Source organism: Vulpes lagopus, chromosome 3 (genome assembly GCF_018345385.1).
Source record: "Vulpes lagopus strain Blue_001 chromosome 3, ASM1834538v1, whole genome shotgun sequence".
NCBI classification, from domain to species: Eukaryota; Metazoa; Chordata; class Mammalia; order Carnivora; family Canidae; genus Vulpes; species Vulpes lagopus.
In genome coordinates, this window is record NC_054826.1 from 45,366,129 (window position 1) to 45,378,273 (window position 12,145).

Here is a 12,145-nt window from a genome sequence, read left to right on the forward strand (position 1 = left end):
CCTATGCTCCTGCTTTGCCACAGTCCTCACTATTCCCTATTGCAATTGATGTCTTTCACCAGTTTATTCGCCTATCTGGCCTGGGTCTCATCTTTGAGACCCTAGTGCAGATTAATGAGCTCAGTTGCAGTTCTGAAGAATGCTGGACATTGGACCAAGAGGAAGCCCACAGGGAGAGAGCAGTGGTGACTCTGACCTGCCTTGAAAGGGTATCTGAACTTCATGCCACTCTGGCAACCCTCCTCACTCACGGGAACTACAGAGGCTTCTTTTTCTGATCCAAATACTTTCTTGTTCCCTACTGCTTCTAGATGTCTTAGCATGGGATGTTATCGCAAAGATGGAAGGCATCAAAACAAGCCAGGCTGGCGGAATTACTAGGCAAAGACAGCTTGAGGCATAGAGTGCATGAGGCAGGGAGCAAAGGGAAATGCAGAAGGGCACAGTCTCCTGGTCACTCATCCTCTCCCAGGATGCTTGGCTCCCTAAGGCAAGACACGTAGGTGCAGGGAGATAAAATTAAGCTGCTTATCCAGATTTAGATGCCGTGGACAGTCTCACTGATCCCTAGCACCAGCAAGATCTAACAGCCTGTCCTTCTGTCCTCTCTCCTTTGGGAGGAAGGTTGGCAGCTACTCAACTCCATCTGTCTTCCACGAAAGGATCTCTGAGCTACCTGGTACACGGACAAGAGTTGGAGGGGAATTAAAAAAACATGCTGTGATGGAGCAAACAGAGAGTAAATGGCTATTTGGGATGGGGTTCAGCATTTCCCTAAGAATTCCTGAAGATAGGCATTCTCTGTATTTCACTGGAGGGATTGATTCTCCCTCTTTCTCCCTCAAGGCTGCTCCATCTGTCCTGTCCCATGTCATTCCCCTTTGAGAAGCAGCAGTGTAGCTGCTGTGTAAAATAACACTAATAATGCAGCATCATCTCTAGAGACCACAGCTCCGTGCAGCCCCGTGCTGAGCATTTTCTAAAGCACTTTTCATGGAATATTTTATTTCACCCTCAGAGCAGCACTAAGATTGTCCTCATTTTGCCAGTGAGGAGACTGAGGGTCAGAGCGGTGATGGATTTGACCAAGATCATACAGCAGGAAGTGAAGTACCAGCCTGACTTCAGACTTCAACTCTTTCCATGCTCTTTTCCATGCCCAGTGGAGGGTGTTTCTCATCTCTGGTAGTGGCTATTTTTGCTAGCTTTGAAATGCACCTGGGCATGGAATACACCAGGTGGATGGAGGTCCAGTTGGATCTGGAAGACTACCTGCTTCTTGGTGGTGCAGAGGTATCAGGTATCCTGCCAACTCTTACGAAGGACCTGGCACCAAGTTGTCAGAGATGGGACACTCTTTGGGATGCTCACCCAAAGTGCCTTTGGCACAAAGTTGCAGGTTCTTCATTGAGGGGCTCATACATGTACAAAGCAGGGTTTTCACCTTCAGTGATCATTGACCAAATGGTGATTTGGGAGCTGGTATGCATGGCTCCCCTGAATTCTCACTCTACCCTGGGAAGATCAGGGAACAGAGATGAAGCAGAGAAAACAGCATCCCTCATGCAAGATGAGATGCTCCAGCTTGCCTCATTCAAGAGGCTTCCCGGGATTCAAACTCAAAACTCTGACATCTCAGCTAGAGCCCAGCTTGGTCTGCTGGGTCCAGTGAGTTAGGGGATGGGGGCATATTGTGTTCATAAATATTTCCCCAAAAGCATATCCAACCATCTTTTGGTGCCACCTGCTCCCAGACCCACCTCCCAAAGAGCCTCAAGATCTTACAAGCAAAAGAAGAGAGGGGCTGGGATGGTCAGGCCAGATGAATATCAGGGACATGAGACACACCTGGTAACAAGCACGATGTATGGCTAGGCATCCACCAAGCCCCTTATAAACACTGACTCATTAATCTCCCCACAGCCCTATGGGATAAGTGCCATCTCCATATGACAGATGACACCACTGCGACATAGAAACCTTAAGTACCAGTGATGGAACTTGCACAGCGACAAAGTGGTAGGTTGAGAAGTGGATCCATCTTAGCCCAAAGCTCCTATCTTAGCCCAAAGACTTTGCTCCCATCTATTATGCAACCCTGATACCCACTAAGGACCTTGGGAATCGCCTAATGTTCATGGTAGGAGGCAGCAGTATGTTCTCTGTAGCCACTCCCATGACCCTAGTGATGATTCTACAATAAGACAAAACAAAGAGTCATGCTCCCTTCAGAGGAGATTAAGGAGAGTGGCACATCGGGAGGCGGACTGCACGTACATCACCTTCTAAATTTATTTCCAAGTGTTAGCCCTGCGAGGCACTCTGCCACCCCCTCTTCTCGGAGCACGTTTGGCTTCCACATATGTTCCATGTCAAGAGGTATTAGCACTCAGCCCACTGACTAACCAACATAACGGTGCCGCTAAGAGATAATCCTTTCCAGAGCTGTTGCCTTCGGAAAAGGCAAGGCAGGAAACAAGCCACTGAGAACCACAGAGCTGGAGCTGGAGGGAGGGGGTTGCGGGGTGGGTGGCGAAATCCCCTTAGTCTGTACTAAGGGGGGCCCTCGTGACTCAAGTCCTCCTGCTAGAAGACCTGGCCTGCTCTGGCCAGGAAGTCCCAGCTGCTCTCAACACAGGGAGGCAGATGAGGTCCACCCTGATTGGGGAACAGGACCCCCCATACCCAGCTTCCCCAGAGAGGCCAATGGGACAGAAGGCCACTGAGACCCCACTTTTAGCTACATCTGCTTCATGGAGCTCACAGGCCTTTGCTGCAAGGTTTGGAAAACATAAACATCTGGAGTCAGGTTTAATGATAAATTGCATTACAATCACCTTGGCAACTCCAGCAGTTCACGTGTTGATTCAGTGGCCCAGAGCTAACATTCTGGGTGGGATTTATACTTTCCACACCTGCCCATGGGTGTGTGGAAGACAGCGGCTACGTTACTCCTCTTGCTTCTGTGGTGTTTGTTGGGAAATGCCAAACTCCACGGTACCAAGGTTTTCTCAGAAAACTGGTGCCAAGAAAGAGTGCAGTGACCCCCTTCCTAGAAATAAGCAAAACCCTGGCAAGAAAGACCATAAGACAGGAAGATGGCCCAGGCTCCTACCACAGGAGGTGCTTTGCGGAGTCTCCTCTTCCTAACACAAGGCTGGGGAGTCAGTTTCTGCTTTGTAAACACTCAGATGCAGATACAGAGGAGGAGAAGAATGTACCAACAACTGCTCGGCATAACCATTTCGATGGCTCCTCCTTGAAAGAATTCTCTCCCAGAAAGTATTTAGCACCATTAAAATGAGTATAAACTATTAGTGAGGACACCAATTTGGAGATATATTTTGGACCTCTGATTAAGCTGCAGGGTATAGAGTCAAACCTCCATATTTTTTTTTAATTTCTCTAGAATTAACCTTCTATCATCCTGAATTCCTTTATCCACTAATTGTAATTAAGAACTACTCTCTTGCCTTAGAACAAATATTATACTGTCATCTTTACTGTATGATATAAGGGATTTACTTTGACCTTTGGGAACCTACTGAAGCCAGACATGGGGAGGAGACTGGTGGTACCAGTGCCATGAGGTCAAGAAGCTCTGGGCCATGTCAGGCTAAACACTCAGGAGAGGACACAGGATGAGCCCTCCCAGTCCCAAGAAGGACAAAGGGGACTCTTCCCTTTTCTCCTAATATGGCTATACTGCTGGTCACCAGCTGTGGGTTGTCATGGTGATTCCTGATACAAGGGAAACTGCAAAGGTAGCAATGCCATCAGGTGGCCCGTCTGAAAAACAAGACCTCCTTGGAGTCCACAGACATAGGAGAACTCTAGGAGTAGGGTTGCAAACGGAGGGAAGTAGAGACTTTGAGAGACCAGACAGGTGAGCCCCCACCTGCTATCAGAAGCTCAAAGGCCTCACCTAGCATGACCTGGCTTGCTCCTTTCCCTCGGAAGCTACTAGGGTGATCATTTGCCTCTCTGTTGCCTCCTGGTTACTAACTGGTCCTTTAAGAGGGGTGAATCAAAAAAAAAAAAAAAAAAAAGAGGGGTGAATCATTCGCTTGATGACCAAGCATGGGATGACCCCAGATTTTAAGTCTCCCTGAAGGCTCTCCTTGGGAAACCCCAGGTACACGAGCAAAGGAAGAAGTCCTCCCTCAAGAATGCATCACAAAGCAAGTTGGCTTCTACCGTGGGAGAGAGTTCTCATCATCTCACCTTGATCTGGTCTTTAGTGACAAGGAACTCCTTCAGGCCCTCTCACAGGGGTTAGTGGGATGCCGAGGAACCAGAGGAAGTCCCAGGGAGATGGCAGCCCATGACTGATACAGTCGACCAAAGGAACTGGATACAGTTCTTTAGTAGCACCTTCTCCTCCCCATGGGCTGGTGAGGAATTCTTGCTCCACGGATCACAAAACCAGCTCTGTACATCTGCCTGTGACTAGGGCTGAAGCAGAAGTCTCTGGCATGGACTCCAGAATTAGACTCCCTGGGTGCCAGTGCCCTGCCACTTACACACTGAGTGGCAATGGCTGTGTTACTTAACCCTTCAAGGCCTCAATCTCCTCATCTGTAAAATGGGCCTCTCAACAGTACCTTCCTCTTAGCATTGTTGCAAAAATTAGAGAAGCATAAAACATATAAAACTGCTTTAGCACAGGCTCTGGAGCATATTAAGTAGTCAGTAAATGTTAGCTGCTACTATTAGCAGCAGTAGTAGTATTACCTGTGAAGCAGCTGGTGAGGGAAAGTGAGCTACGGGAGTGAAGTTTTGCTTACTGCCCTGTAATTGGCATGTTGCTTGGCAAACTCCAAGACTCTCAAATGGCCTTGTCTGCCTTCCAAGAAAATCAAACAACAGGTGCCTGGGTTGTCTTAACTTATTCCAGCCCCAAGATAGTCTGGTTTGGTTTAAGACCTCCTGGAGCAGGCTTAACATGACCACGGCCAGGATTTACACGAAAGCTTCTACCTCAAATGACCACCTGCCAGTGACTTTCCTCTGTATGCCATACAATTAGTGAGCACTAAATGAATGCTCTTTACTTCCTGGGAGAGCTGAAACAGCACAACTTGCAGCTCAGCTGCCCATCAGACAAGAAAACAATGGTTCTAAAGATCTGCTGATGGCTTTCCTTGCTTTGGAAGAGGTTGACCTCTAAGCTCCAAGGTGAGGGATCTGGGGGTACTTGACTGGTTGCACACCAGGATCCGATCTCACAGATGTCCTAGGAACCCAGGAGCCTGGGTAGGCAGGGGTATGGAGAGAGACAAGAGCATCCTAATCACTGACCCTAAGTTCCTGATGAGGAAGGGGATGGGTGCCCTCTGGGAGAAGAGCCCAGGTCACTTCTCTGGTCATCCTGCTGTTCTCATCCCTGGAGTTGGGAGCATATGTGCAGTGGCATATCCTGTCCTGACCATGGATTCTGAGATGTCTTCATGTGGGATATTTCAGTTCTCAGCGGTTTAGGAGGGAGTCTCTAAACATACTTCTTGTCCAAATGGGTGCTGGACTTGCTTCCCAGCAGTCTGGTATAAGGAGGGAAGCTGACAGACCGCCACGCACTCCCCCAGAGATGAATAAGGGCTCTAGTAACCAGTGAATGTGTATTTACACAGGAGTATCTGCAGGAACTGAACCTATTTGGGTATAATTATAGGGAGACATACTAATTATTTTGAAACATTTGAAGACTTTGAGAAGAGCCTCTTCTGAGTTTCCCCAGAAGCCACTACTGAGGTCTAGTATAAGAAATAACTTCCTCACCTTCTAAGTATACACGATGACTTACTATAAACACCATCAGTAAGAACAGAATCTGTCAGAGAGGGCATAAGAGGGGTTTCTGCACCAATGGGGTAGAAGACAGTACTTAGAATCCCAAAGTTCCTTTGGCCTCTAAGATTCTGGAACTTAAAGCAAAGGAGGTGACTCCTTCCAGGCTGACACCCAGAAGACAGGGTTGTTGGGTTTAGGGGATCACTCCCAGGATGGTTGAAGCTTTTCTACATAGGCCCATTTGTGGTAGCCTCTGAGAAACTCTGAAGCCTGAGATATTCTATTTTGCCATTTGCTGCAACAAACCTATCAAGAAAATGACCCAGGAGGATGATCCAGGGGTTAGGCAGATTTTGTGGGATGGCTGAAAAATGTGGAGATATGGGGCAAGGGGTGCAGGTAGGACAACTCATTGTACCCACTTCGTTACTGGCATCATGACAAGCACCAGAAAGGAAATAGCCAAGATCACTTCATGTGGCAGAGACAGCTTGGCTTTGTGATGCACCAATAATTTGAGAAACGGAGAGAGAAAAATAAACACAAACCTCTCTCCAAAAGCCTTCGAGTCAAAGGAGAGGAAATTACTCAGACTACCAGGGTATTCTAATCAGAGCCTTCTTATCAGAGTGTCTCCAGTCTAACAAGGAGAAATCCAATCTATAGCGGGCTGGACGCTAAATTAGATCTAATCAGGACATGCTTTCCAACTGCTCAGCAGCAGGTCAAAGCCCAATGACGGGCTGCAGTTGCTGCTTCTTTCTGGAAAGCAAGTCTGCCTAAGTTGTGTCAACTCTTGGTTGCGTGGGTGTGGGGGAGGATGGTTTGTCTTTACTCCCAGTTACTCCAGTCCATCTGCTCAAAGTTCTGGTGAGGTTGAACTAGATTGCCTTCCCAGCCCATGCAAAGTCCTGTGAGTTCTATTAATATCATCACTGCTGTCAGCTCCAAGCTGGGAGACATTTCCTCTTTAAAAAAAAAAAAAAACATGCAAGCCCCGTCCCCCAAACCTATGCATTTATCCATCTTTGCAACATGCCAGGTGCTGTGCTAGGCACTGTGATGCAAGCTAGGTTTCTACTTAATGAATGCGAGGGCACATTTCTGTCCACACCAGACACGAAGATTTGTGAAGGGATATTCAGCTCAGCCCAGTGGAATGCAACACCCCCAAATCTACCTCAAGGCCCATGCTTTTGTTATGCTTCTTTCCAGGGATTAACAGCTAAGCTAGCTAGCCTTATGGTGGTGGTTATAACTTACAGTTTCTTTGCTATAAGCAAAGAACACCACTGTGAAACACCCAGCTCCCTACAGAGCACTGGTATGTCACTGTAACAGACAGCCTTCGAGGCTCTTCTGAGGGCTGGGACCTTTGAACAGAAGAATACGCCCACGCATAGACTCCCAGATGAGACAGATCTGGAGACAGAGGTGAAGGGAGATATAGACAAAAAGACACAGAATCTTCTTCCTCTTGCTTTCAGCTTCACTGAAACAAACCTGGCTACTGCTTGTAGATGGAAGTGCTACCTGGAAAGCCATTGGGAGGGATTTACATGACTGTATTGTCCTGGGAGGATTTGTCCAGGCCCAAGTCTTACAGAACATGGGAGGGGTAGCACGTAAAGATGTGAGAAGGGAAAGGCTGAGGAAGAGTCTCACTTCCTCTTCCTTGAAGAATCTTTGGGTGTCACCCTGTGATGGTGTTGCCTACCTTCCTCTCTCTATTCTTGTTCCTGGCCTCCCACCCACCCCGAGACCCAGCTTGACCACCTGGTCTACAAACTCCCATGGCAGCTTTGCTTACCAGCACATGGGGGTGTAGGGAGGCCCCTTCCTCGTGGCCTGTGACTCGGAGATGGTTTTACAAAGACACACACACACACTCACTTACTCATCTTACTCAGATGCGCACCTCTACTCAAAGGGCTGAGAGCCTTCTGAGCCACAGGACCATGTCAACTCTTTGCCAGTTTCCACACCTATTTTGCTGTGTGATTGAGTGCAAGTTGTTTACCTCTCTGAAGCCTGGTATTCTATACCACTCCTAGGATACTCAAGATCAGTTCCTCATACTCACAGGAATTGTGATGGTCACTGAACAGGCAAGGATGTGTATGGGCACACATATACGTCCAACCACAGCACATGCACGTAGATGCCATGCCTATCTAATCACAAACCACAGACCTAATCTCCCCCATCATAAAATCTTAAAATACAGGACAAGCGAAATTCCTTTCCTTGCCTCTTCACATCAGAGTTCAATTATCTTCTTCAAACATTTAAGCTCAAATGACCAGAATGAAATAAATGCAAATAAATAATCCCAGAGCTTAAAATTCGAGGCAACAAATCTTCCTTCAAATTAAATAAACACTCCCCCCCTCAGCCATATCTTACACAGATAGAGTCACACTGGTGACTGATTATGCTCTTCTGTATAATTATTTCACCACCCCACCCCCACCTTTCTCCAAGGTTACATGTCTGTCAGCAGCTCTGTTTCAGCTTTCTTGGAATATGGTGTGTCAATGTTTCAGTTCCCTACAATCCTAGCACACTCCTGCAAGATGCTTCCCCTTGTAGGATTCAACCCAGGCTTAATTCCTAGCCACTAGATCTATGGGTTAGTGACTCATGTCCAGGCCAGGCTCCTGAGCTGTATCATTTGGATTTGTTCACATTGACCTTGGCCTCCCTCTGCCAACTCCTTGGCTTTTTTTCCACCAAAAAAGAGGTGACACATGTGTGGGGTGGACAGCTCAGATATTTTTTTCCTTTTAGTGTGTGTACAGTCAAAAGAACTGTATAGAAGCATAGCTCGAAGTTTGCAGGGAAGAGCCTGCAAACAGTCCCTGAGACATACAATGTGACAAAGGTGCCTACTCACAGCAGCTGTAAGGACACCAGCCCGTCAAACAGTCCCTTGGCAAGCTCAGTGATCTTGTTCCCATAGAGCACGCTGGAAAAAAGCAGAGGAGAGAATGGTTGCTGTAGAGGCAAGGCCAGTGGAACCCACTCATGTAGAGGCCGTTGCCTCGGCCAACTCCATTGGGGGGGGGGGGGGTAAGTGAGTGGGTAGGTGGGGTTTCTCAGAGCATCTCCTTCTCTGGCTGGCCTTACCTCCTCTCCTTCCCAATGGGACAGCAGGTGAGTGCCACCAAGAGCTGGAGAGGCAGGCGATCTGGGAGGCAAGGAGAAATGGGCTCTATCCTGTTTTACTCCTGGACAGCCCAGTTCAATAAATAATCTACAACAGAGAGCAGCAGTCCCTTTGTAGTGTCTCCCTGAGCTGCTGATATGACTCATACCTCGGCAATAAATAAGATATGTAGGAAGCTGCCGGCCCTGCGTCTTCTTGTCTTCAATGGGTATTGATCAGACTGAGCCCAGCCTATAGAACATTTCCCTTTAATATACCATTGCATCCTAGGAATTCCTGAGCTGAGTTCTTTAATCATCCATCCAGACAGGGCTTTGGGCATCTGGGGTCCTATCCAGATGGCACAGGGACTGCTGAGTCAGGGACTGGCTCTCAGAAAAAGCTGGAGAGCAAGGAATTGTTAACTGGGAGCAATGGCCCCTACACTCCAGCCCCTCTTTGAGCTCCAGGAACTAAGAAACTCTGAATTCTTTTACCCCTTTCTCTTTCAGACCAACAGGGTCCCTCACTCTGTGTCTCCTATCCATGAGCTCGCCTTCGGGAACCTGGAAGGGCTTGGGGAAGATGTCTATGGCCAGCCTCTCCAGCCCAGTGCCTGCTGGCTCTCCACATAGGTGCTGAAGACCTGCTGGCCTCTCTCTGCTCTCATCCATGGCGCAGACCACTTCTCTTGGGTCCAGCCTCCTTGACATGTAGAGAAGTGAGCTCAGGAGTGCTTCTTTTTTTCCCCCTCTTTCAATTCCCTCTTGGGTGCTGAAGTATACTGAATGAATGCAATATACAAACCCCACTCAGACTGCAAATCCAGGCTGTTACACATCTTTGAGGAGACAAAATATTAGGGTGAGGAAATAGTAAATGGGAGCGATAAACCAAACCCCCTATTTTCCAGACACCACCAGGAAAAAAGAGTGTCTCACTCAGCCAGCGGGTGTGTTTCATTAATGTTTCAACAAATTAATGAGTAAATAAAAGTCAGCATGATGGCTCAGGCGCGCATTTGTAATTCATATTAATGTCCCACTGCTCACTGTGCCAAACGTTGTAGCGTCGCTGTCTGCTTGTCTCGCCTAATGTCAAACCTTCTGGTGTAGCAGTAGCTGGTGAGGTGTTGGGACCAGGAACTTGGGGCAGGGGATCCGCACATGACCCGTCATACCTCCTTATGGATCTAATCTAATGGGTCAAAACCACTCTTTGGTAGACTGAAGAGGGCTGTGGGTCTACCTTGGAGTGATCTGGGTGCAGACCCACCTGGCTTTGCTCTCACATCTTTCCTTGACTGCCCTCTTCTCACCTTTCAGGTCAGAGTGCAAACATCTCTTCCCTGGGAAGCTTCTCCTGAATATTCTAATGTTTCTCACCACCTGTCACCCTGTTTTTATTTCTTCATCACTTTTTATTATGTCATGTTCTGTTACTTATGCATTTATTTATTTTAAGATTTTTCTCTGCTCTTCCCTCTCAGCTCCCTTGAATGTAGTAGGCCCCAAGAATATGGTGACATTACATGGCTTGCTCACAGGACTGACAGGGTCTAGCACAGTATTTGTTGACAGAATAAACAAATGAGTACCAGCAAGCCTTTCCTGCCCTTTAGCTCAGCCACTGACGAGTTTGGGTTGGGTGTATTTGTATTCCAAGCTCCAGGAGACCAAGGTTCTTGTCCATCCAGTTCACTGCCACATTCTACATGCCTGTGATACTCCTTGGTACCAAGCAGGCATCTACCTGAATGGATGAATGCATAGATTAGAGGTGAGGGGGCACCTCACGTAGGGCCCCGGTATATTTCAGAACTGGCTAGTGGGAGGCCAGTTGCCAGTTTGGCAACGCAGATTTGACTTTTCCTTTTCTCACCCCCTACAGGACCAGAAGAATCTCACTGTCCTCAGATTGTTCCCAAGTCCCAGCAGAGGGAAACCAGATAAGTGGAATAGGAGGGTGGGGGCAGGGATAGGATCCTGGCAGCACACAGCCACTCTCTCTGCTCCTCTGTGATCTTCAGCACAATAAGCAGACACTAATCTCGCATACAATCCTGTCTTTGATATCTCAGCCAGATGTTCTATTCGATAAATGAAACTAATTTACTCTGCAAGCAGCAGGCAACAGCTGAATCAAGAGACTTCCCTGTCCCCAGCCCCTTCTCAGTGGGATGGGCCATTGGGGAAAAATGTGTATCTTGTTGCCTGCCCACTCATAAATTAAGCAAACAGGTTACCAAGAGAAGCAAAGCATCGACAGCTTGCTTGTGAGCATCCTCACCCCTACTCAGTGGGCGGGTCATCAAATGATATAAATAATATCACCTGATGATAGCTTTCTTGTGTCTCAGTGTATATTTTTCACATTACCTGGAGAGGCAGCATAGCATGGGGATTGAGAGCATGGGTTCTGGAGTTGCACTGCTTGGGTTCAAATCCTGCCTCTCCCAGTTGTGGACTTTGGATAATTATACTTATTCAACAAGCTTTATTTTTGTGCATTTACTACGAGCCAGGTACTGTTTGAGATCAAAAGAGATAAAAACTCCTGTCTGTGTGGAGCTTAGAACACCTCATTTCTTCTACTGTAAAAGAGAGATGAGAATAGAGTCTATATTTTAGGTTATGAGGATTAAACCTGCAAGACTCCTGGCACGCTGTAAGTGCTTAATAGGTACTGCCAATTATTTAATCATGGTCACCCCTGAATGCATGTTAGGCAGGAAAGATATCGCTAACTCCATTTTGTCTGTGGGGAAAATATACAGTAAACCCCAGTGACATCCCCTATGCCATGTAGTAAGTCACTGGTAGAATCAGGACAAAGCTCCATGCCTTCTTGCCCCTGTGGGTCTCTGAGTCCCTGGTGGACAAGGCTGTGCTTCCTTCCAGTAAGCTGCCCTAGGGTTGCACAATCCAAGAAAAGAAGACTTTACTGGATGGAGTAGATGCTTATTCAGAATAAAGGCCATGAGTTGGTTTGGAGAAGAAGCCTGAAAATCAGGGAAGAAAATTAGCTTCTCCCTTGACAAGGTCACATAGATGAGAGAAATGGGCATGAGCACATGGGTAATAAACATATATTACCATTCTGTTCGTCCATCTCCCGAGAGTGCTGCTGAGGCACACAGGGTGGGAGGGGGAATTGTGGGTAGAGCAGAAGATGCATTTGAATTAGAAGCCAATAACTGGGAAGCTG

At 47.5% G+C, this 12,145-nt stretch overlaps 1 protein-coding gene across 1 annotated transcript in view; it reads right to left on the bottom strand.

Moving 5' to 3' along the window:
- SLIT3 (slit guidance ligand 3) overlaps positions 1-12,145 on the bottom strand; it is a 589,537-nt gene that overhangs the window by 97,062 nt on the left and 480,330 nt on the right. The window contains exon 12 of the mRNA XM_041748203.1: positions 8,687-8,758. Coding sequence (XP_041604137.1) covers positions 8,687-8,758 — 72 coding nt within the window. The remainder of the gene's footprint in view (positions 1-8,686; positions 8,759-12,145) is intronic.